The sequence below is a fragment of the Jaculus jaculus genome, chromosome 9, assembly GCF_020740685.1.
Source record: "Jaculus jaculus isolate mJacJac1 chromosome 9, mJacJac1.mat.Y.cur, whole genome shotgun sequence".
NCBI classification, from domain to species: Eukaryota; Metazoa; Chordata; class Mammalia; order Rodentia; family Dipodidae; genus Jaculus; species Jaculus jaculus.
The window spans coordinates 111,270,844-111,297,442 of NC_059110.1; the positions used below are offsets into that span (position 1 = coordinate 111,270,844).

At 41.7% G+C, this 26,599-nt stretch overlaps 1 protein-coding gene across 4 annotated transcripts in view; it reads right to left on the minus strand.

The window, feature by feature from the left end:
• Window positions 1-3,257: 3,257 nt before the first annotated feature.
• Med1 (mediator complex subunit 1) overlaps window positions 3,258-26,599 on the minus strand; it is a 67,135-nt gene continuing 43,793 nt past the window's right edge. For 2 of the 4 annotated variants that reach the window (XM_004655479.2, XM_045157945.1), the window contains 5 exons: window positions 15,681-15,799; window positions 14,459-14,660; window positions 12,330-12,425; window positions 12,114-12,219; window positions 5,254-8,781 (listed from right to left, as the gene is read on the minus strand). In XM_004655479.2, the coding sequence (XP_004655536.1) occupies window positions 5,532-8,781; window positions 12,114-12,219; window positions 12,330-12,425; window positions 14,459-14,660; window positions 15,681-15,799 (3,773 nt within the window). In that variant the 3' untranslated portion in view covers window positions 5,254-5,531. Of the gene's footprint in view, window positions 3,464-5,253; window positions 8,782-12,113; window positions 12,220-12,329; window positions 12,426-14,458; window positions 14,661-15,680; window positions 15,800-26,599 lie in introns of those variants that run through there. The other 2 variants (XM_004655480.2, XM_045157946.1) reach the window with 2 other exon arrangements.

The following is a 26,599-nucleotide window of genomic DNA, read 5'->3' on the forward strand; positions in this document are numbered from 1 at the left end:
ACTCAAACTCACAGCCATCCTCCTATCTTGGCCTCCCTAGTGCAGGACTTAGAGGTGTGTGCCACCACCCTCCACAGTCTAAAAAAATATTTTTATTATTTGCAAGGAGAGAAGAAGGGAAGAGAGAGGAAGATGAATGGATGTGCCAGATGTTAGGAAAAGCAGAAAAGACACATTCTGGTTCTAATACCAACCCAAAAAGCATTTTTTTTTTTTTCTAGTTAGCATCTCACTCTAGCCAGGTTGGACCTGGAACTCACTTTGTAGCCTCAGGGAAGTCTTGAACTCATGGCGATCCTCCTACCTCTTTTTCCCAAGGGCTAGGATTGAAGGCTTGCACCAAGCCAAACCATAAAGCACTTTTTTTTTTTTTTTTTTTTCCTGGTTTCTTGAGCTAGGGCCTCCATCTAGCTCAGGCTGACCTGGAATTCACAATGTAGTTTCAGGGTGGTCTCCAATTTATAGTGATCCTATCTCTGCCTCCGGATTTGGATAAAGGCATGCACCACCATGCCCATCTTAAAGCACTTGTTTTTTTTAAATTTTGTTTTTTGAGGTAGGGTCTCACTCTAGCCCAGGCTGACCTAGAATTCACTATGTTGTCTCAGGATGGCCTTGAACTCACAGTGTTCCTCCTACCTCTGCCACCTAAGTGCTGGGATTAAAGGCATGCACCGCCACGCTTGGTGTTTTTAAAGTACGTTTAATAACCTTTTTATAATATCCTAAAGATGACTTTGTAAACAAAGAAAATTTAATTCTTGGACCCACAATCCCAGGTCCACATGCTTTTGTGGTCCAAGCTAACTTTTCAGGTTTTGTTTTGTTTTCACTTCAACCAGTAGACTAAAACAACCAGTACATTCAGTGGCATCTAAAAAACATTTCCTCCCAACAAGACCTACTAATTTAAGTACAAATGGCATAGCCTGGGAAGACAGCTTAGCAGTTAAAGCTCCTTGCTTAAAAAGCTTGGCAGGCGGGGCTCAGTTCCCCAGGCATCTACATAAAGCAGAACAGGTATTTGTTTGCAGTGGCAAGAGACCCTGGTGTGTATACACAAACACACGCATGCAAATAAATAATTTATTTAAAGTTCAAGGGGGAAAAAGGCTGAAAAAAAAAATAGTGCATAGGCTGGGTGTGGAGGCACACTCCAGAGGCAGAGGTGGAAGGATTGCTGAGTTTGAAGTCAGAGTGAGTTCCAGGTTAGCCTGGGCTATAGTGAGACCTTACCTTGAAAAAAGAATTATTTTATTTGACCAAAAGGGGGAGAGAATGGGTGCGCCAGGGCCTCCAGCCACTGCAAACAAACTCCAGACGTGTGCTCCCCCTTGTGCATCTGGCCAAAGTGGGTCCTGGGGAATCAAACCTGGGTCCTTGGGCTTTGCAGGCAAATGCATTAACTGCTAAGCCATCCCTCCAGCCCAAAAATATTTGTAATGGAAAAGTGGCACACTTGAAACAATTAGGCAGATGGCTCAGCTGTTGCAGGCACTTGCTTGTACTTGTGCTTGGCCCAGGTTTGATTCCCCAGCACCCATGTTCACTTGTAGTGACAGAGACCTGGCTGGTAAACACATAAACAAAAGAAACCTCACAGGTCTATCAATTATTCATATTCTTTTGGGCCCATTTAGAGTAGTACTTAGGAATTTGGAATTTTGAAAGCTTAATGAAAATTATTCATAGACCAGCAGGGCATGGTGGTGGACACCTTTAATCCCAGCACTTGGGAGGCAGAGGTAGGAGGGTCATCCTGAGTTCAAGACCACCCTGAGAATACATAGTGCATTTCAAGTCAGCCTGGACTAGAGTTACACCCTACCTCAAAGAAACTGAACAAATTATCCATAGACTAAATTTTATGAAGCCATGTGTGGTGGTTCACCCTTATAAAATCCAGCACTCTGAGGCAGGAGGTTGCCTTGAGTTCAGGTTCAGTTTAGGCTAGACTGAGATGTCTCCAAAAAAGAAAAAAAGTTTTACTTGTATCTTCAGCCTTATGTATGTGGATGCAAGAGGATCTGGAATTCAAGGCCAGCTTCAGCTATATAATGAGTATGACGCCTGCCTGAGCTACATTGAGGCCTTGTTTCAAAAGCATATATAAAACCAAGCCTGGTGGTGCACACCTTTAATCCCAACACTTGGGAAGCAGAAGCAGAAGGACTGTTACAAGTGAGGCCAGCCTGGAGCCACAGACTGGTTTCCAGGTCAGCCTGGGCTACAGTGAGATCCTATCTCAAAAAAACTAGACCAACCAGGACATGGTGGTGCATGGCTTTAATCCCAGCATGTGGGAGGCAGAGGTAAGAGCTATGATCACTGAGTTCAAGACGAATCTGGGACTACAGAGTGAGTATCAGGTGAGTCTGGACTACCTTGAAAAATACAAACAAAAAAAGCATGTATATTTTACACACACATGACACAGAGGTCTATTACTTTTTATCAAAGAAATTTATTTCCATGTAAATAAACAATTCTTTGTAATGTTTTTTTGGGGAAAAAATCCCACATTTTTTGTCTACTTTCAAAAAAAAAAAAAAAAAAACCCAAAGTATTTACAGAACGGCCATACACACAGAAAATCAAATTTGAAAGATTTTCATTTTTTTAAAAAAGACACTCCTCACTGCTCCTGATGTACATTTTTAAACTCAAAATGTAAAGCTCAGTTCTTAACAGTTAAGCATGTTTCAAAACGTGGTTTCTAAGATATCAAATACTTCCTGCCCCTCCAAAAATTAAATCAAGTGTAGAAATGAATAGGGGAGCAGGGACAGAAATGAAAATAAAATATGAGATTGCCCAGGGATTGTGAGTGTTTCCTATACTGACATCTGCTGTGAGTGACTCAACTGTGGATACTATGTGACTCACTGACTCCCTGAAAGGATTCTTCTAAAAATTCATGATATTGCTGTAGATTTTCAGACCTTGGCCTGAAGAAGGAAAATCCATTTCAAGAGTTACCAACCTCAAGCTAGCTTTGGCAAATGCATCATGTTTCAGTCCCTACCCTACTCCTGCCCTCACAACACTTAAGATATGTTGAATTTGAATCTGAAATTTTCACGTACATCAGAGCAGATTTTGCCCAAGAACCCCTAATATAAAGCCAGCCCAAAGACAGAAGAGGAATCAGGTCAAACTAAGAATACATAAAACATCAGCAGCAACAGATAGGTAGAAGTTGACTTCATGTCCTTGCAGTCTTTTGAAACAGGAGAATGAGTACACCTAGACAGGAGGGAGGTGTCCCAGGCTTGGTTTATTCTGCCTCTTCTCCTCCACCCTGTGGAGAAATGCAGTGCTCCCTGGTTCCCAGGCAGGGTGAAGCAGTTTAGCCCCGGCTCCCTGTTAAGCAAGTTCAGATGCTGGGTCATTGTGTGGGGTGTGCCCATCGACAATTCAGGGGCTTATCCTTCATCCAGATCCTAACTCGGGATTCTTTGATCTGGGATGAAGACAGAAAGAGAGAAAAAGCTTCCCAGTTTACTCATTTTGGTATTTGTTGGCTCTGCTTGGGGGAGCTGAGCCCCTGATACTATGCAGTATATTCACAAACTATTCCCCACCCACAATAAATTTCAACACCATGTGACTTTAACTTCCTGCAGAAACCAATGGGATAGCATTCAAAACTAGGTGACAAATTTCTGGTGTATCTGAGACACTGCTTACCGTACCAGCACCCCAACATAAAGCATTTCAATATCACCTTGCCCATGTCCTCTTTAGTGTTACCCAAGACATTTGACTCTGATGCTGTAACAACTTTTCTCGCTCCACTTGGCAATGTTTTGTTTCCTATTTCTTATTGCCATGGGACAGAAGTGGCAGAATTGTTGGGAACTGATGACCAGGAAAGGGAGAACACTGGAGGAAATGAGAGACAGCTGGGAAAGAAAACCAAAGTGGATTTTCCAATCCTATGCTAACTCCAACCTGCAAAAAGAGTTGAATATAGAAATCTTCTTCCATGTCTGATGAAGTCATTCCACTTATGACACACACACATGAATCACCTGGCTTTTTTGTAATCCAGAAGAGCTGTGCTGGGGAATGAGGCCCTGTCCCGCTGACACAGATCCTGAAAGGGACCATCAGGAATGGCACAGTGCAGGTGTCAAAATTAAAGTAAGGCCGCAGAATTTTGAGAGGACTCTCCAAATACTGAGAACTTCTGTTGCACTCAAAATAGTCTCCTGGATTTCTATACTTGTGAGAAGGGTTTCTTATTGATGTCCCTCAGAATCCAGACTCAGAACTGTTTCTCCAGAAAGTTCCAATTGTGTGCTACATAGTAGCAAGGGTTTTTAATCTTCATGCTCACCTAGCATTCCAGGCCCCTATTTCTTCAAGTGAGCTTGAAATTGTTGCAAGTGAACTATGGCTGCAATTTTTTTACTGTTTCTCTCAGGGAGCATACAGTGGAGTGATTAAAGTCTGAACTCCTTCTTCTTGTGATGAAGAGGAACAAAGAGCTCAGCTCCAAGGAATGGCATTAGTTCTCCTGCAAACAAAATGCTGGGATGTGGACTTTTGGCACATTGTGGAAATAGGAGAACTATTAATTCTGTAATGGTTTTCAAGCCATTGGGTCAGGAAGGCTGTCCTACAGTACATAAACCTTACTGTTACCTAAAAACACATTTATATCCCCAAAAGCCACCTTTTCTTTAAAAGGAAAAACATTATAAATCAAAACCTCCACAGGGAGCTAACCCCTAATATTCCTATGATGACTGAATGCTATGAAAAACCTCACAAAAGAATAATTTTGTTTTACTCTTTAACAGGCTCTGATTAATCTGATTGGGCATCAAGCTACAAGCTCCCTACCACCAAATATGCCTTGCTTTTCCTCCTCCCAACATTTTGAACCATAAACCTCATAGATTTAGAAACAAACACTGCATAAAAACAAACATAAAGATTAAAATATTATAAATAAATAGCTAAAATCATTTTCCTCCCCCACACTTCTAAGAAACAGACACCAAACATTGGTTAAGTGTCCAAAATGACCAGAGTCCTTCACTTGCCCATGCTTCAAATGGACAAGCACAAGTGAACAACCTTCATGCAAATGCATCAAGGAATGTATTGCTTTTTCATTTTCTGCCCAGCCCTTCAAATACATGCACTAAAATGAGTTTAAAACAGTGCCTAAAAATGGAAAGAGGGAGAAAAAATATATATGAATATTTCCCACAAAATGGTTTCCCCACCCTTCCCTTTCCTTATTCTCTTCCCCACCCCCACCCTTTCTTAAAGTATTTTTAGCATTTCTTTTCTAGCAAAGAAATGTGGACTTGTTGGTAAGCAGAACCAAACCCTGTGATCTTCTTACTACTTAGTAGGGTCTTGATATACTTTTGTGAATTCACCCAGCTGTATGTCAAAACCATGCCTTTTAGGATTCTTAAAAATCAGACCTGTCTGACTCCCCTTGTGTTAGTTTACACATAAACTTATCATTCTTTTTTTCTCTGGCCATGTCTATTTAGAAAATAAGGTCCCTAATTGCCAATCAGGGCTACATCCATAAGATCATCCTCCTCCTCCCCAATCATAAAGTCAGGACTGAGCCTTGAAGGTCTGTCTGCAGATATGATTGGATTACTTGTCATAGACAAGTTCTGGTCTGAAGAGATAGGTGATTTAGACCAGTTCTCTGGTTTTATGCCATGGGATTTTTTCTTGTCTCGGTCTTTGTCCCGGTCACGATCTCGGTCTTTGTCTTTTACTTTCTTCTTTTCCTTTTTGTGCTTCTTATGTTTCTCTGTGTTATATTCTGGAAGTGGTCGGATGCCATCATCTGAGCTGGGACTGTTCTGGTAAGACTTTTCTGCTATGGAGGAGCCTGACTCACTTTCACTGTCCAGATTCTGGGGTGTATATGCTGGTGACTTACTATGGCTAGGAGAACCACGTTCATGCTTTGGAGTAGAACCACTGATCAATGGAGAGCCATAGTTTTTGGAAGATGCCAACTGTGGCCTGAGCCCTTCTCCACTACTTTCTCCAGGCTTCTGTAGAGTTACTTTGGCTTTAATGCTGGGGGAACCCCCATCATGCTTGCTGATGATAATTTTTGCCACACCCGTACTCCCCACACTTTTTGACTCTGAGGTCTTCTTAGAAGAATCCACTGAGCTTCCAGAGGTGGAACCCTTTGATTTGTCTTTATCACTTTTCTCACGCTTACCCTGGAACTCTCCTCCTGACATATTATGTTTGGAGGACATGGGATGGCTAGAATTTGTGCTTACAGTCATCTGACTGTCCATTGGATCTTCACCCCCAGGACCACTGGTAACAACCCCATGCTTCAGTTTATCTATGACAGCTGTCAAGGAAGGCTTCTTATTTCTGCTGGGAGATTTCCCTTTGGAACTCCCATGCTGGTTTTGTGAGGAGGACATGGAAGAACCACTTGAGGAAAATGAGGAAGAAGATGCTGTACAAGAGTTAGATGATGGGGGTGTTTTCTGTGACAGTGAGCCTGAGGATCCTAACCCTGAAGATGACTTCATGCCAGAACTTGAACTAGTTCCTGACACATGAGAACCACTAGAACCTGAACTAATAGGGGACTTGGCTTTAGAGGATGGGGGAGTCCCAGGAACAGGCTTCATTGGAGAGGCAAGCTTATCAGAGCCTCCAGGAGGTCGTGAATGAGATGGGGATATGTTTGGTTTACTTAGTGAAGGATTCATAAGTGATGATGGCTTGCCTTGGGTTTTCATCTTGGTGCTGCTAGAACCACTGCTCAGTCCATGTTTAGTAATGGGAGAGGAGCCTGGCTTCCCCCCAGACTGAGATGAATTTTTGGATTGACTAGATCCAGAAGACCCTTGGCTAGCATATATACTGCTGCTTAACTTGGAACTTGAGGAGCCTTCTGATTTACTGCTTTTCATCTTGCCTGAGGTGGAAGCAGAAGAGGAGGAAGAGGAGGAGGAAGAATGGCTATGGTGGCTTTTGCTGCCTGAGGAAGACACAGAACCACTGCTGGTATACTGACTGTGAGAGGAGGGCTTGCCAACCATCACTGTTCCCTTAGGAATCTGAATAGTGATTTTAGGAATGGGTGGTGTGGCAACACCTGGGGGAGTCTGAGATCTTCCTGAACTGCCTGGAGATTTGGACCCACCAGTACTTGTAGGCGGGGTGAAAGGTCGATTAGAAGAACTGTGTGATGGAGACTTTCCCTCAGTGTCTGCCTTCTTCCTTTTTGGAGGCTTATCTTTGCTTTTTCCATCATTGGAAGGGGTCCGACTGCGCTTTCCTGGTTTGCTATCTAATCCTGGGCCTGAGAGACTACTATTCCCTGTGCCATTACCTTCTTTGACTCTCTTTTGAATCTTTTCTTTCCCTAACTCTCCAGTTGTCAATAAAGGACTCTGGCTGCCACTATGATGCTCCAGAAGATCTGCAGGCCCCAGAGCCTTGCCAGCAACCGACAGAACACTGAAATCAACTGTATCCGCTTGGCTGCTGCCTTTAAACTTTGTCTCCCCATTATCACCTGCAAGTATTGGCACTGCTAAAGTATTTAGTGCCTGAGATGCAAATCCTTTGAAGTCATCATTATCCCCACTTTGGCTGCTTTCATCAAAATACTCTTCTCCAAAACCACTTTGACTCTGGCTGTTCAGTAAATCAGGATTGAAATCTACTCCATCAGGGAAAAAATGATTGGTAGGAGAGTCACTACTGGGGCTCCCTGCAGCATCTGCAATAAGGTCAGCTGGATCAGTGTACGGATTTTCATTATTATTAGTTTGAAAGACATCTGAGTCAAAGAGGGCACTCTGAGAATGCCCAGAACTTGAAGAATCTCGAACAGGGGTGCCAATGGGTGGGCAATCATCACTAGTGCTGGGAAGCTTGGAAGCTTCTTCTGCAATGTCTGAAAGGATATCAGTTACATCTGGGCCAATGCTGTCTGAACTGGATAGTCGAACCATCCTTTGAATACTGGGCTGGGGATGAGGTACTGGTTGTGGATAAGTTGCTGGGGGAGTGCTACACTGGCTTGGAGCTGGAGTAATGTGTGGTGTATCCAGTGTGTCAGCTGTCATGTTAACATCAAAGATAGGGTTTTGTGAGTCCACATCCATTGAAAACAGCTCTCTCTGAAAATCATCTTCAGTCTGGTGCTTGGGTTTGTCAGGTGGCAATCTTGATGACTTCTTCTTCTTGGTCTTGTTGCTCCCCGAGCACATTTCCATCCGGGGTGAGCCAGAAGAGGAGTTCTGCCTTTCTAAAGGACTGCTTCCATAAAGGGTTGAAAAATCCTGGGCAGGATTATCTTTAAGAAGGTTCATGAGCATCGGGTGGTTCTTGGTGTTGCCGGCCATTGAAGAGACAGGTGGCGGCGTGTGATGAGGAGGGGTCGGACTCGAGCCAATGGTAGACCCCCCGTTCCCTGTGATTTGCAACAAACTGGTAAGAATTGGGTTCTGAGACACCTTGCTGAAGTCCTCCCCATGGCCCACCGACTCATGCCGATCTTTGATGCTCATGCTCATATTAAACAAGGTGGTAATGGGACCCCCCGGAAAGGTGTTGGTTGGTGTAGTGGTACCACTCATTGGGTTGTTGCCTGTGGTCATGCCATACCCTGGGCTGCTAGCCGGGGGCAGGTTCTTTTTCACCATGTCTTCAACTGTCTCTGCAATGAGGGACAGTGCTGGGGTGTCAGCCTGAATGGTTTCAGCCTTCCTCCGAATAGCCCTCATCGTCACAGGGATGGACATACATCTGTAAGATACGAGAGAATAAACAAAGTTAACACTGCACTCACTGATAAATAAAACCAAACTTTTAAAAACTCTTATTTAGAGAGAGAGAGAAAGAAAGAGGAAGGCAGACAGAAAGGGCATGCCAGAGCATCCAGCCACTGCAAATGAATTCCAGATGCATGGGCCACCTTATGCATCTGGCTTACGTAGGTCCTGGGGAATCAAACCTGGGTCCTTTGGCTTTGCAGGCAAGTGCCTTAATTGCTAAGCCATCTCTGCAGCCCTAAAACCAAAATTTTTTATTGTAAAAACACGATTGCCGGGCGTGGTGGTACACACCTTTAATCCCAGCACATGGGAGGCAGAGGTAGGGGGATTGCTATGAATTCAAGGCCACCCTGAGACTACACAGTAAATCCCAGCCTGAGCTAGCTAGAGTGAGACCCTACCCTGAAAAATAAATAAATAAATAAAAAAAATAAAAACAGAATTTACTTCTGATTTAGATTTAGATAAGCCACCACATGTATGCTGCAAGTAATTTTTAGACAAAGCGAGTTACCTAGAAAGACAAACATAATTCTATGCTAAAACTTCGGATATTCATTATGAAAAAAAAGTTGAAGCCAGGTAAAGCCAGGTAAGGTAGTACAGAGCTTTAATCCCAGCACTTCGGAGGCAGAGACAGGAGGATGGCTATGAGTTCGAGGACACCCTGAGAATACATAGTGAATTCCATGTTAGCCCCAGCCTCAAAAAAAAAAAAAAAAAAGAACAAGGTAAAAGGCAGTTAGCTAACACACAAAAAATAAATGACAGCTGGACATTGTGGCACACACCTAAGTAAAAAAGGAAGATTGCTTTGAGTTTGAGGCCAGCTATAGTCTATATGGTGAATTCTAGGTCAGCCTGGACTAGAATGAGACCCTACCTTGGGGGGAAAAAAAAGAAAGATGGGCTGGAGAGATGGCTTAACAGTTAAAGCACTTGCCAACAAAGCCAAAGGACCCAGGTTTGATTCCCCAGGACCCACGTAAGCCAGATGCACAAGGTAGCACATGCATCTGGAATTTCTGAGTAGTGGCTAGAAGCTATGTTGCACCCATTCTCTATTTGCCTCTTTCTCTCAAATAAATAAATAAAAACTAAAATTAAGAAAAAAAATGACAGAGTCCAAATAATTGCATTTCATAATGAACTAAAAGCAAACTGGTAGCCAGGTATAGTAACACATGCCTATAATCACAGTGGGGAAGTGGAGGTACAAGACTTAGTTCAAGGGCAGCCTAGATTACACAGCCAGAACCTGTCTTAAAATCCTCAAGATTCAAAAAAATAAAGACCTCTTAATAAAGTTTCATATTGCTGAAGAAAAGGAAAAGGATGACAGAAAAAGACAAAGAATGGGAAAGGAAGAAGAAAAATGGGAGAGAGGGAAGGAAAAAGGAGTGGGGCCTGGGACAGTGGTTCAGTGGTTAAAAGCACTTGCAAAGCCTGCTGGTTCAGGTTCAATTCCCAAACTATCTGTTCATATGGAGCAGCAAGAGGTCCTGGCACACTTACATACACATAAAAAAATTAAATTAGGGCTGTAGAAATGGCTTAGCAGTTAAGGAGTATGCCTGTGAAGCCTAAGGACCCAGGTTCCATTCTCCAGGTCCCATGTAAGCCAGATGCACATGGTGGTGGCGCAATGTGTCTAGAGTTTGTTTGCAGTGGCTAGAGGCCCTGGTGTTCCCATCCTCTACCTCTCTCTGCCTCTAATAAATAAATAAAAAATAGATCTTTAAAAATAAATAAATAAATTTTGGGGCTGGAGAGATGGCTTAGCAGTTAAGCACTTGCCTGTGAAGCCTAAGGACCCCGGTTCGAGGCTCAATTCCCCAGGTCCCCTGTTAGCCAAATGCACAAGGGGGCTCACGCATCTGGAGTTCGTTGCAGTGGCTGGAAGCCTTGGAGCGCCCATTCTCCCTCTATCTATCTGCCTCTATCTCTATCTCTCTCTCTCTCTCTGTCACTCTCAAATAATAAATAAATAAAAATGAACCAAAAAAATTTTAAAAATAAATAAATAAAATTTTAAAGATTTAATTTAAAAAATAGATTAAAAAATGACGGCACATATCTTCAATCCTAGAAATTGGGATGCAGAAATAAAAGGATTGCTGCAAATTCAAGGCGAGGCTGGAATGACACAGTAAGTTCCATGTCAGCCTGGACTACAGTGAGACTCTACCTTAGGTCCTCCCCCCACCTTGGTTTTTCAATGTAGGGTCTCACTCTAGCTCAGGTTGACCTGGAAATCACTATGGAGTCTCAGGGTAGCCTCGAACTCACCGCGATCCTCCTACCTCTGCCTCCCAAGTGCTGGGACCCTACCTCAGAAAAAACAAAAATTGGGCTGGAGAAATGGCTTAGCTGTTAAAGCACTTGGCCTGCACCTAACACAGGTTGGATTCCCAACTACCTATGGAAAGTCAGATGCACAAAGTAGCATATGCATCTGTGTAGTTCATTTACAAAGGCTGGAGGCCCTGGCTGCACCCATTCTTTCTCTCTCCTCTCATATCTCTCTCTGTTTACAAATAAATAAGTAATAAAAAAATTCTATTTTGGAGCCAAGTCTATGGCTCAAATGGTAGACTGCTTGCCCAGCATACAAGAAACCCTAGGTTCAACACCCAGCACTGCAAAAGTGAAGTCAGGAGGATAGAAGCCTAAGGTCATCCTTAAGTACATAGTGGGTTCAAGACCAGCCTGTCTCAGAACATAAAATCTATTTACAGCCAGGTATGGTGGCACATGCATTTAATTCCAGTACTCATGAGGCAGACATAGGAGGATCAATCACTATGAGTTTGAGGCCAGCCTGAGACTACACAGTGAATTACAGGTCAGCCAGGACTAGGGTGCAACCCTACCTCAAAAAAACAAAAACAAAAAAAAAATCTATTTATAAATGGGTTGCTGGGGTTGGGGAGATGGCTCAATGACTAAAAGCATGACACAGCCTGGACACAACTCCCCAGCAGTCCACAAAGAGACCCTAAATAATTCTAAAATAATTGAATAAATAAATTATAAATAAAGTAAGTTTTTTAAAGTGGCAAAAAGGTAGGAAAAAACTGTATTTCATTTCAGTTCTATCCTACCTCAAAACTACCCTAATATCCAGCTTGAAATTCCTTATTTCTTATTGCTTTCACACCAACAACAAAAAAAACAAATTTTTAAATACAAAAACAGAGAAGAGTGAGTTCAAACCAATGACTATTTTCTATCTTCAATTCACTCTAATAATGAAAGTAAATACTTTATACAGATCTTAGATGGGAAAAGGGCCAGTGATACCTTTGAACAACTTTGGCAATGAAGTCATCTGTGCAGATGAGTGCATCTGACAGCCCCTTGTAGAGTTTACAGCTCACATGTGTTGAGTCCTGTACATCCATTACCACTGAAAAATATATAGGAGGTATTTGTTTTGTGTTCAGATTCTGGACTTTCAAAAAAGATTCACAGACCAAACTGAACCCAAGAAGGAAGTGTACCACCCATACAACTCACCACACACCAAGGAGTCATTCACAGGATGCTGAAAAGATACACTGAAGCGAGACTCCGAGAGAGGACACACTTCAAACTGGAGAAGCCCAGGGGAATCTAGAAGGAATGAAAAAGATCATAATTAAATGAGACAAATATTTACCCTTACATATACAGAATGAAAATCTTTTTCCATTTCTTGGAAACTAAGATCAATCTTGTCTATGAAGCCTAAGGACCCAAGTTCAACTCCCCAGAGCCCATGTAAACCAGACACACACAGTGGCACACATGCCTAGAATTTGATTGTAGTGACTAGAAGCCTTGGTGTGTCAATTGTCTCACTCTCATTAATAAATTAACTGTGACTAACTAGAACAGCCAAATTTTGCATTAAAGCTTCAAATAGCCAAAATGTGTTGGAAAAGTACAAACAGGTAAAACAGCAGCTGTGATTACTTGCATAAAACTAATACAAGATTAGTCCCCTGAACATTCTATTAGATAGGGGAAGAGTTTACAAGGCCCTACCCATCCCTGAGTACTTAAGAGGCAGTTGATGATGGTTTCTAGGAGAGTGGAAGGAATTTTCTTCAGTGGTGTAGGCACTGCTAAGTGGCTCATGCTCTGGTAAATAACCTTGCTCATATAAGCAACCCTAAGTAAACTCAATGGGTAACCAAAATAAATAAGGGGGCAGCATAAACGAAAGAACGGAAAGGAGGAAGGAGGGAAGACAGATAGAAGCTCATAATGTATCCTGTACATGTGTGAAATTGTCAAGAAATTAAAAGAAAAAAATAGGGCTGTAGAGATGGCTTAGAAGCTAAGGTGTTTGCCTGTAAAGCCAAGGATCCAGGTCCCATTCTCCAGGACCCATGTAAGCCAGATGCACATGGTGGCGCATGTATCTGGAGTTCATTTGCAGTGGCTGGAGGCCCTTTCATGCCCATTCTCTCTTTCTCTCTCTCTCTCAAATAAATAAATAAAATATATTAAAAAAAAAATTTTTAAGTGGCCAGGCATGGTGGCTCATACCTTTAATCCCAGCATTTGGGAGGAAGAGGTAGGAAGATGGCCATAATTTCTAGGCCACCATGAGACTACAAAGTGAATTTCCAGGACACCCTGAGCAACAGTGAAGCCCTACCTCGAAAAATAAAAAAAGAAAAATTAAAAGTGGCCATGTATGGTGGTACACATCTTTAATCCCAGCACTTGGGAGGGAGGGAGGAAGATCACTATGAATTCGAGGCCAGCCTAGGGATTACAGAAGGAGTGCCAGGTTAGCCTTGGCTAGAGAGAGCCTACCTTGAAAAAATAAAAACAAAATTTTTTTCAAAGTGTCAAGCAGAGCTGGAGAGATGGTTTAGTGGTTAAGGTGCTTGCCTGCAAAGCCAGAGGATCCAAGTTTGACTTGCCGATACCTATGTAAAGCCAGATGCATAAGGTGGTACATGCATCTGGAGTTCACTTGCAGTGGCTAAAGACCCTGCGACACCCATCCTTTCTCTATCTGCCTCTTTCTTTCTCTCTCTACCTAAAATAAATAAAATATTAAGTAGTTTAAAAAAAAAAACACAAAACTCAGTTGTTCCAAATGCTCATAAAGACAAGTTGGTTCCATCAAAATGCTGGGGGCTGGAGAAATGACTTAGCAGTTAAGGCATTTGCCTGCGAAGCCTAAGGACCCCACTTCGATTCCCCAGGACCCACATAAGCCAGATGCACAAGGGGGCACATGCGTCTGAAGTTCGTTTGCAGTGGCTGGAGGCCCTGGTGAGCTCATTTTCTCTCTCTCTCTCTGCCTCTTTCTCTCAAATATTTTTTTAAAAAAATCATTGGTGATGATTAAACTATATTCTCAATTTTTTTTTTTTTTTCCCTCAAGTAGGATCTTACTCTAGCCCAGGCTGACCTGAATCTCACTCTGTATCCCAAGCTGGCCTTGAACTTAAGGTGATCTTCCTACTTCGGTTGTATGTTCCCAATTCTCAATACTGACATTCTAATTCAGTTGTCTGGCTATGAAAATCAATCATCTGTCACCTTTAAAACTCTACAGGTGTTTTAGTGAGCCATCAAATTAAAGAATCACTGGAGAAGTCAAAGCCCATCTTTAAGGAAGTACATCAAAGGAAAGAGAATACCTTCTTTCAAAATGGTTCTTTTGACACAGCTTCCAATTAGGGTGTTATAGGCCACTTGATGTCTGATCATATTCAAGATAAGAGGAACTCGGCCAGGATGCTGAAAGGTGATTTTGCTAACCAGTGTTCCCTGTAGACTTTGGCCATCTGGAAGAGGAGCATCCTTGTTGAGAAAATAGCAATGCTGCTGACCTGGAAGAGCCTTAGCAAAAAGAAGAAAATAAATGAGTATTTATTTATCTGCTGTATGCCACCCACAAACTACCCTGGGGCAGGGGGTTAGAAGAAGGGTGGAAACTTGTTCTTCAAAGAAACCATAAGGAAGGCTTGAGAGGTAATAGAGCACCACAGGCTTTATTCAGAATTTTCAACCAGCTGATATCATAATAGAATGATCTCTTTAGTAACTATGCTGTAATGGTGGCTTCCTAACTTAGCTAACCCAAAAATTATCTCAGAAGCTGATGTAAGAACTTCCTAAAGAAAAATTTAAAAATGTGTATTTTTAATAAATGATACACCCAGAATATGCAAGCTACTATATAAGTTATTAATATTGAAATAAATTCAAGACCACATGAGGTTTTGGAACCTTCATAATTTATTCATGCCAACACTGTGTTCTTTGTATGTATCTTAAAGAAGGACCTTTCTAATACAAAACTTAAAATATAACAATGTTCAAAATATAAACTTGTAAAATTTCAGTTTACTATTAACAGGCTTTCATTCCTAAGAATTTATTTTTCTTTTTCATATTTTCAAAGAAGAGTTTTAATAAATAGCTCAGGCTGGCCTCGAAGCTGTGGAATCCTGGAGCCCATACCTCCCATAGGCTGGGAATACAGGCATGTGTCACCACACCTGGCTTTCTTGTTCAAATTTCTCAAAAATTCAGGTGTGGCAACATGTATCTGTGTGAGTACCAGAAGATGCAGGATCTTAAGTTCAAGGTCATCCTCCACTTACATAGTAAATTCAAGGCCAACCTGTGTTTCATGAGACCAGACCCAATCTCAAAACAAACAAAAAAAAAGATTGAAATTTCAGAAATGTACATTGTTACTAAATTCAGAAGGTCTTGCCTTTTTTCTTCATTTCTGATGTTTTTCACTTGTAATATCTTATCTGAGGAAATAGTATCATAACACAATCCAAAAGTAAGTTACCATATCTCAATAATGCTAGAAAGGAAACTATAACACTGACCCCATCTACTTACAGCATAAAATCGCATGTTGTGACTCAGAGGTATGGGGTCAGGATCCTTTGACAGCTCAAACTGGGTGATGAGTTCATAGAGAGGTACATAAGTTGGCTGAGTTTCAAACAAAGGGATTCCTGGAAATATAATGACTAACATGATGATGACATTAAGATCAAAACAATAACTACTAATTTTCCATTCATAATTTTTACATTCACTCATCCATATATTCAAAATATACTAAATGTGTGCTACTATAAAATATCCATACCCATAGGTAATTTTTTTTTTTGTATGTGAATATGGTATATGCTCATTTTCTTCTCTCTTTCTTTTCTTTCCTTTTCCTTTTTTTTTTTTTAAGGAAAAGTCTAATTCTAGCACAGGATGACCTAAAATTCAGTTTGTAGTCCAAGGCTGGCCCTAATCTCACAAAGATCTTCCTACTTCAGCCTCCTGAGTGCTGAGATTAAAGGCATGTATGTCTAACCATGCCCAAATGTATGGTCCTTTTTTTTTTTTTTTTTTGAGACTGACAGAGAGAAAAAGCAGCAGACAGACAGACAATGGGAGCACCAGGGCCTCCAGCCATTGCAAACGAACTCCAGATGCATATACCACCTTGTGCATCTGATTTTCGTGGGTCCTGGGAAATCAGGCCTGGAACCAGGGTTCTTAGGCTTCACAGGCAAGCGCTTAACTGCTAACCCATCTCTCCAGCCCTCATTTTCTTATGCAATGTGGAGGCCAAAGGTCAGTAACAAATGTCTTCTTCAGGTACTCTCCACCTTAGTGGGTTTTTTTTTTTTTTCAGTTTTATTTATCTATTTGTGATAGAGCAAAGGACAACATACATGGGTCCACAATGGCCTCTTGCCACTGCAAACTCCAGAAGCATGTGCCATTTTGTGCATCTGGCTGTACATGGGTACTGAGAACAGAACCCAAAGAGACTTGCTAAATAAGCAAGTGCCTTTAACTACTGAGCCATCTCTCTAACCCCTCAACTTTCATTTTTCATTTTTTATTCATTTGATTTTCGGGATTTCTCGAGGGAGGGTCTTGCTCTAGCCCAGGCTGACCTGGAATTCACTATGTAGTCTCAGGCTGGCCTCAAACTCACAGCAATCCTCCTATCTCTGCCTCCTAAGTGCTGGGACTAAAGGTATGCACCACCACAATAAGCTGGTTTTCCTTTTTTTTCTTAAAATTTATTTACATAATATATTTTTAAAATTTTTATTTATTAGAGTCAGAAAGAAAAAGGGAAAGAGAGAAACACTGAGAATGGGCATGCCAGGGCTTCCAGCCACTGCAAACAAACACCAGGAACATGTGCCAACATGTGCATCTGGCTTACATGGGACCTGGACAAACAAAACTGAATCCCTAGGCTTCAAGGGAAGCGCCTTAATCACTAAGCCATCTCTCCAGTCCCAGACTTGTAGCTGAGGCTGGCCTAAGTGCTGATATTACAGGTCTGTGCCACCAAGCCTAGCCTGGGACTTTTTTGAGAGAGAAAGAATGAACACACCACTGCCTCTGGCCATTGCAAATGAATTCCAGATGCACATGCAACTTGTGCATCTGGATTTATATAGATAGAGAAATCGAACCTGAGTCCTTAGGCTTTGCAGGCAAGCACCTTAACCACTGAGCAATCTCTCCAGCCTTGGTTGTATTTTTGGTTTCAAACTCACAGAGTTCCTACTACCTCTGCCTCCCAGGTCCTGGAATTAACAGCATGACCACCATGCCTGGCAGCAATTTTTTTTTTTTCCTTTCTTTATTTTGAGGTAGGGTCTTGCTCTAGCTCAGGCTAACCTGGAATTCACTATGTAGTCTCAGGTTGGTCTCAAACTCACAGTGATCCTCCTACCTCAGCCTCCAACTACCAAACAATGGCAAAAATAAATACACACTTTTCAATAATATCTCTTAATATCAACAGCCTCAATGCCGCAACCAAAAGACATAGGTTTGCACTAGGTTAAACAGCAGGATCCTTCAATTTGCTGCCTACAAGAAACTCACCTTTCTACAAAAGATGGACACTATCTTAGGGTGAAAGGTTAGAAAATGGTGTCTCAAGCAAATGGGCCTAGAAAATAAGCAGGGGTTGCTATCCTAACATCTGACAAGGTAGACTTCAGTCCAACATTAGTTAAGAAAGATAAGAAAGGTCAATTTATATTGATTAAAGGCACACTCCAATAGGAGGACATTACAATCCTAAACATATGTACACCTAACATGGGGGCTCCCAACTTTATCACAGAAATGCTATTAGAACTAAGGTCAAAGACAATACCAAACACAGTGGTAGTGGGTGACTTCAACACCCACTCTCATCAATTGACAGGTCATCCCGGCAAAAAATAAACAGAGAGCCATCTGGTTTAGATGAGGTCAAAGAAGAAATGGACATAACAGATATACACAGGACATTCCATCCACATTCTGAAGAATATACATTCTTTTGAGCAGCACATGGAACATTTTCTAAAATAGACCATATATTAGGACACAAAGCAAATCTTAACAAATACAGGAAAATTGAAATAATTTTGTGCATTCTATCTGACCACAATGGAATCAAACTACAAATCAATAGCAAGAAAAACTACACAGCAGCACAGAATCATGGAAACTAAACAACACACTACTAAATGATGAATGGGTCAATGAAGACATCAAGAAGGAAATCAAAATATTCATAGAGTCAAATGATAATGAGAACACAACATACCAAAACCATTGGGACACAATGAAAGCAGTCCTAAGAGGGAAATTTACACCTTTAAGTACCTGATGGAGAATGGAATTTCAAATGGGAAAGAGTGGGGGTGGGGAGGGAGGGAATTACCATGGGATATATTTTATAATCATGGATAATTTTAATAAAAATTTAAAAATAAAAATAAAATTAAATTAAAAAAAGAAAGAAATTAAAAAGGTCTCTAGCCAGGCGTGGGGTCGTTCACCTTTAATCCCAGCATTTGGGAGGCAGTGGTAGGAGGATTGCTGTGAGTTTGAGGCCACCCTGAGACTCCATAGTGAATTCCAGGTCAGCCTGGGCTACAGTGAGACCCTACCTTGAAAAACAAAAAATAAATAAATAAAAAATAAAAATAGAAAGGTCTCAAGTAAATGACCTAATGCTTCACCCTTGCATAAAGAAGAACAAGGCAAACTGGAAATCAGTGGTTGGGAAGAAATAATAAAGATTAGGGCAGAAATTAATGAAATAGAAATCAAAAAAACAATCCAAAGAATCAATGAAACAAAGAGTTGGTTCTTTAAAAGGATAAACCAAATTGATAAACCCTTAGCAAATCTGACCAAAAGAAAGAGAAGAGACACAAATTAATAAAATTAGAGATGAAAAAGGCAACATCACAAGAGATGCAAGAGAAATTCAAAATCTCATAGGGATATACTATAAAAACTCATGCTCCACTCGGTATGAAAATCTGAAAGAAATGGATGATTTCCTTGCTTTATATGACCTACCTAACTTAAATCAAGATGTGATTACCCACTTAAATAGACCTATAACAAGCATGAAGATCCAAGCAGTCATCAAAAATCTCCCAACTAAAAAAAGTCCAGACTCTCAGGAAAGAACTAACACCATTGCTTCTTAAACTTTTCCATAAAATAGAAAAAGAAGGAATCCTACCAAACTTCTATGAACCCAGCATCACCCTGATACCAAAACCAGACAAAGAGAGAACAAAAAAAGAAATTACAGACCAATCTTCCTCATGAACATAGGTGCCAAAATTCTCAAGAAAATGTTGGCAAACAGAATATAAGAATATATCAGAAAGGTCATTCACCCCGACCAAGTAGGCTTTATCTCAGAGATGCAGGGATGGTTGAACAAATGCAAATCAATAAATGTAGTAATACATTATATAAATGGACTGAAGAACAAAAATCACATGATCATTTCATTAGATGCAGAGAAAGCATTTGACAAAATCAAATATCCCTTCATGATAAAAGTCCTACAGAGAGTGGGAATAGAAGGAACATATCTCAATATAATAAAGGCTATTTATGAGAAGCCTACAGCCAACATATTACTAAATGAGGAAAAACTGGAAGCGTTTCCACTAAAATCAGGAAGAAAACAAGGGTGTCCACTGTCCCCACTTTTATTTAATATAGCACTGAAGTCTTACCCATAGCAATAAGGCAAGAAACACACATAAAAGGGATACAAATTGGAAAGGAAGAGATCAAGTTATCATTATTTGTAGATGACATAATTCCATACATAAAGGGACCCTGAAGACTCTACCAGCAAACTGTTAGAGCTGATACCCTATGCAGCAGGATACAAAATAAACACATAGAAATCAGTAGCCTTCCTGTATGCTAACAACAAACACAAAGAGGATGAAATCATAGAATCACTCTGTGGTGGTTTGATTCAGGTGTCCCCTTAAACTTAGGTGTTCTGAATGCTAGGTTCCCAGCTGATGGAGATTTGGGAATTAATGCCTCCTGGAGGGAGTGTATTGTTGGGGGCCGGCTTAGAGGTATTAAAGCCAGTTTCCCCTTGCCAGTGTTTGGCACACCCTTCTGTTGCTGTGGTCCATCTTATGTTGGCCAGGGGGTGATGTCCACCCTCTGCTCATGCCATCGTTTTCCCCTGCCATCGTGAAGCTTCCCCTTGAGCCTGTAAGCCAAAATAAACCTCTTTTTCCCAGAAGCTACTCTTGGTTGGGTGATTTCTACCAGCAATGTAAACCAGACTGCAACAGTAAAGTGGGACCGAGGAGTGGGGTTGCTGATAGACACCTGACTATGTGGTTTCGGCCTTTTGGAGCAGATTTTCAAGAGGAATGTGGAAGGAGTTGAAACCTTGGCCTAAGACATGCCTTGCAGTGCTGTAAGTACAGCTTGATGGACTGTTCTGGTCCGAGCTACAAGACCTGAATGCAGTAAAAACTATGGACTGTGAGGTTTGGCTTATGAGGGTGAGAAAGAGCTTTGCTTGGACTGGGCCAGCAGTTTGTGTGAGAAGCTTGCTCTTATGCCCATGTCCTGAGAAGTTGTGCAGGGTTGCTTTGCGTAGAAATGAATTGGTGTGAGCAGAGGAATATGGCACAGAAAGAAAAATCTTTGGGTGAACTGTTGCCCATTCAGCTGCAACTGAGTGATTACAACCTTTGAGACTGGGCTAGCTGACCTGCGCTGGGGCAACAAGAAGAATGTAGACTCTTTTGAAAGGGCCTGAGTGCTCAAGGAGTGTCCTGTTCTTCAAAGTCTGCTTTATTCCCCCCGGATTAACAAATTGGCACCCTACCTGGTATCGTGGAGCCTAAGAAATGCTGGAAAGAGGGTCACTGAGTTTGCAACATGGTCTTGTGTTTTGGAAATGGCCATGGGCAGTGTGAAGCGGGTTTGCTGGTTGCCTGCATAGAGACCCCATGGAGCTATGAGGATGAACCATGGATTGCAGTGGACATGCCAGGACCATGAGATGGCTGCCGAGGAGCTGCTGGCCCCGATGAAGTTTCCCAGAACTGTGAGTAGCCTAGCTGGAGGGACGGAATTGAAATGCCAGAGACTTGTTGCTGGTTAGAATTATCAGACTTGGAGATTTGTCACTGGCTAGAGTTGCTGGACTTGAAGCTACAGAGTTTGATATTTGCCCTGTGTGTTGTTTTGATTCAGGTGTCCCCCATAAACTTAGGTGTTGTGAATGCTAGCTCCCCAGCTGATGCATATTTGGGAATTAATGCCTCCTGGAGGGAGTGTATTGTTGGGGGCGGGCTTATGGGCTTTATAGCCAGTTTCCCCATGCCAGTGTTTGGCACACCCGCCTGTTGCTGTGGTCCATCCTAAGTTGGCCAGGGGGTGATGTCCACCCTCTGCTCATGCCATCGTTTTCCCCTGCCATCGTGAAGCTTCCCCTTGAGCCTATAAGCCAAAATAAACCTCTTTTTTCCAGAAGCTACTCTTGGTTGGGTGATTTCTAACAGCAATGTAAACCGGACTGCAACAGTAAAGTGGTACCGGGAGTGGGGTTGCTGCTAGACACCTGACTATGTGGCTTCAGCCTTTTGTAGTTGATTTTCAAGAGGAATGTGGAAGGAGTTGACACATTGGCCTAAGAGATGCCTTGCAGTGCTATAAGTACAGCTTGATGGACTATTATGGTCTGAGCTACAAGACCTGAATGCAGTAAGAACTATGGTCTGTGAGGTTTGGCTTATGAGGGTGAGAAAAAGCTTTGCCTGGACTGGGCCAGCAGTTTGTGTAAGAAGCTTGCTCTTGTGCCCATGTCCTGAGAAGTTGTGCAGGGTTGCTTTGAGTAGAAATGAACTGGTGTGCAGAGGGATATGGCACAGAAAGAAAAAATCTTTGGGTGAACTGTTGCCCATTCAGCTGCAACTGAGAGATAACAACCTTTAAGACTGGGCTAGCTGACCTGCACTGGGGCAACAAGAAGAATGTAGACTCTTTTGAAAGGACCTGAGTGCTCAAGGAGTGTCCTGTTCTTCAAAGTCTGCTTTATTCCCCCCTGGAATAACAAATTGGCACCCTACCTGGTATCATGAAGTATAAGAAATGCGGGAAAGAGGGTCATTGAGTTTGCAACATGGTCTTGTGTTTTGGAAATGGCCATGGGCAGTGTGAAGCGGGTTTGCTGGTTGCCTGCATAGAGACCCCATGGGGCCATGAAGATGAACCGTGGCTTGCAGTGGAGACCCAGTGGAGATGCTGGGACCATGAGATGGCTGCTGAGGAGCTGCCGGCACCGATGAAGTTTTCCAGAACTGTGAATAGCCTAGCTGGAGGGGCGGAATTGAAATGCCAGAGACTTGTTGCTGGTTAGAATTAGTGGACTTGGAGATTTGTCACTGGCTAGAGTTGTTGGACTTGAAGCTACAGTTTGATATTTGCCCTGGATGTTTTAAATCTTGTATTGGTTGAATGTTTCTTTGCTATGCCCAATGCCATCTTTTGCAGTGTGAATATTTATTCTGTGCCATTATGGGTTTTTTGAGGTTATTTTTTGGTATTATGGCTCAGTTAAAAGATCTTGGACTATGGGGATGTATGAACATCATTGGGATTGATAAAAACTATGAGGACTTTTAAAGTCAGACTGAATGCATTGTATTTTACATCATGTATGGATATCAGTTTATGGGGTCCAGGGGCGGAATGTGGTGGTTTGATTCAGGTGTCCCCCATAAACTTAAGTGTTGTGAATGCTAGCTCCCCAGCTGATGCATATTTGGGAATTAATGCCTCCTGGAGGGAGTGTATTGTTGGGGGCTGGCTTATGGGCTTTATAGCCAGTTTCCCCATGCCAGTGTTTGGCACACCCTCCTGTTGCTGTGGTAAATCTTATGTTGGCCAGGGGGTGATGTCCACCCTCTGCTCATGCCATCGTTTTTTCCCTGTCATCGTGAAGCTTCCCCTCGAGCCTGTAAGCCAAAATAAACCTCTTTTTCCCAGAAGCTACTCTTGGTTGGGTGATTTCTACCAGCAATGCGAACCGGACTGCAACACCCTGGTTGTTTTAAATCTTGTATTGGTTGAATGTTTCTTTGCTATGCCCAATGCCATCTACTGCAGTGTGAATATTTATTCTGTGCCATTGTGGGGTTTTTGAGGTGATTTTTTGGTATTTTGCCTCAGTTAAAAGATCTTGGACTATGGAGATGTATGAACATCATTGGGATTGATAAAAACTATGGGGACTTTTAAAGTCAGACTGAATGCATTGTATTTTACATCATGTATGGATATCAGTTTATGGGGGCCAGGGGTGGAATGTGGTGGTTTGATTTAGGTGTCCCGCATAAACTTAGGTGTTCTGAATGCTAGGTTCCCAGCTGATGGAGATTTGGGAATTAATGCCTCCTGGAGGGAGTGTATTGTTGGGGGCCGGCTTATGGGTATTAAAGCCAGTTTCCCCTTGCCAGTGTTTGGCACACCCTTCTGTTGCTATGGTCCATCTTATGTTGGCCAGGGGGTGATGTCCATCCTCTGCTCATGCCATCGTTTTCCCCTGCCATCGTGAAGCTTCCCCTCGAGCCTGTAAGCCAAAATAAACCTCTTTTTCTAGAAGCTACTCTTGGTTGGGTGATTTCTACCAGCAATGTGAACCGGACTGCAACACACTCCCATTCACAATTACATCAAAAAAGAAAATAATAATAAAGTACTTTGGAATAAACCTAACAAAGGAGGTGAAGGATCTCTACAATGAAAACTTTAAAACACTCAGGCAAAAAATTGCAGAAGACACTAAGAAATGGAAAAACATCACCTGTTCCTGGATCGGAAGAAACAATATTGTGAAAATGGCAATCTTACCAAAAGCAATCTACATATTTAATGCAATCCCCATCAAAATTCCAATGGCATTCTTTACAGAAATAGAAAAAAAACAGTCCAAACCTTATATGCATATATATGTTTTATATATATTTATAATATATATACATATATATAATATATATATGCGTGTGTATATATATATAACATATATATAAAAGGATATATATCCTAGGCATATATCCTAAGGACTCATCTCACTACCTTAGAGATACTTGCTCAACCATGTTTATTGCTGCACAATTCACAATAGCTGGGAAATGGAACCTAGATGTTCCTCAACTGATGAGTGGATAATGAAAACATGGCACATTTATACATGGAGTTACTCAGTGGTACGGAAAAATGAAATTATGAAATTTGCAGGAAAATGGTAGGATCTGGAAAGGGTTATACTAAGTGAGGTAACCCAGGGCCAAATAGCCAAACATCACATGTTCTCTCTCATATGTGGATCCTAGCTACAAATGATTGGACTTCTGTGTGAGTAAGAAGAAAACTCAGTAGGAAACACCAGTAAACTAGAAAAGAAATATAAAAGGAAGAGAAAGGAAAGGAGGGGGTACTTAATAGGATGGTATTGTATATATAAGTAGAAGAATAGATTAATGGGAGTGAAAAGGCCCAAGTGAGGTCAGGGGAAGAGGTTGAGTAAAAGAAAGGGGGAGGGAGGGCAATCGAACTCTAAGAGGACCCTCTAGTCATAAAATGCCCTGGATATCCATGACCTCACAGTGTCTGACACTACCTACACAAGACCATCATAAGAAGAAAAGATCATGACATAAAAATAAAAGAGAGACTTATTGACATGGGGAGAGGATATGATGGAGAATGGAATTTCAAAGGGGTAAGGGAGGGTATTACCATGGGATATTTTTTATAATCATGGAAAATGTTTTCAAAAATTGAGAAAAAATAAAATTAAATTTAAAAATAAGAGGAAGAAAAGATCATGACATCAAAATAAAAGTGAGACTGATTGAGATGGGGAAGGGATAGGTATAATGGAGAATGGAATTTCAAAGGGGAAAGTTGTTGGAGGGAGGGTATTACCATGGGATATTTTTTATAATCATGGAAGGGAGGGGGTACTTAATAGGAAGGTATTGTATATACATAAGTAGAATAATAGATTAACGAGGGTGGAAAGGCCCAAAGTGAGGTCAGGGGAAGAGACTGAGTAAAGAAAAGGTGGAGGGAGGGCTAATCAAAATCTAAGAGGATGCAGATAAATCATATGGAATCCTTCGGTTTCAGATAATAGAACACTCAGGAGCCATCAATCGTTGTTAGAAAATTTTCAGTACCAGGGATGGGATACCTCCAGTGAGTTGTTGGCCAGGGAGGATCCTGATGCCCCCAAAACATTATAGGCCATTGGTAAGGCCCTTGGTTTCCCACCAGGAATAGATGGTAAGACCCTGTTGCTGAAGACTCCACATATTTGGGCCGCCAGGCCATTGAGAAATCCTGCTGAAACTGAGCTAATAACCTCCTCCATGTAGACCAGCTGACAGAAAGCTGGAAGAAGCCATTCTACATGTAGCTCAATGGGAGAAAGAGATACCACTGGTGAAGATACTCAACAGTGGACACTGCAAGCCTTATAATTGGCCAGCCGCCCAAATGAGCCAACAGGTGCAATAGTGGAACGTCTGTCATGGTGGAAGCCAACTACCCTCCAATTGGACTGGAGGCCCGCTCCATGGGGGGGAAACACATCCCTGCTACTGAAAACTTAAAACAGGGGTATTAATGAGCCCTAGTGATGTAACATCTGCTGATGTCTGGAAAAATGTATATACTATGCTTATCAAACTGCACAGTAAGCATTTCTCTTAATATTCATACCCTTATATTAATGCTACTCTCACTTTGGATAGAGAATCTTTTCAGATGGCAGTGACTTTAGGATGACTCAGAAGGTATCATAGTGCTGGAAAGAAGTGACTGGAGTACTGAGTAACATCTTGATCACAACTTCCAAGGCTCAGGGTCTAATGAGCAAGAGGTGGCAGAAAGAATTTAAGAGCTAAAGGAAGGGCAGGACTCCTTACAATGTGCTCCCTCCAGACATAAAATGGCCTGAATATCTATGACCTCATAATGCTCAACACTACCTACAGAAGACCATCTTAAGAGGAGGAAAAGATCATGACATTGAAATAAAAGAGAGACTGATTTGGATGGGGAGGGGATATGATGGAGAATGGAATTTCAAAGGAGAAAGTGTGGGGGGGGGGGATATTACCATGGGATACTTTTTATAATCATTGAAAATGTTAATAAAAATTGACACAGCAGTGCACACGGGAGAAATGATGGACGCCCATGAATAAACGCTCTGGAAACCGCAAAAAAAAAAAAAAAATCTAAGAGGATATAAATAAATCATATGAAATCCTACATTTTTGGACAATGGAACAATCAGGACCCATAGATTGTTACTAGAAAATCTTCAGTGCCAAGGATGGGGTATCTTCTAGTGAGTTGTTGGCCAGGGATATCCCTGATGCCCCCAAAACATTACATGTCATTGCCAAGGCCCTTGGTTTCCCACC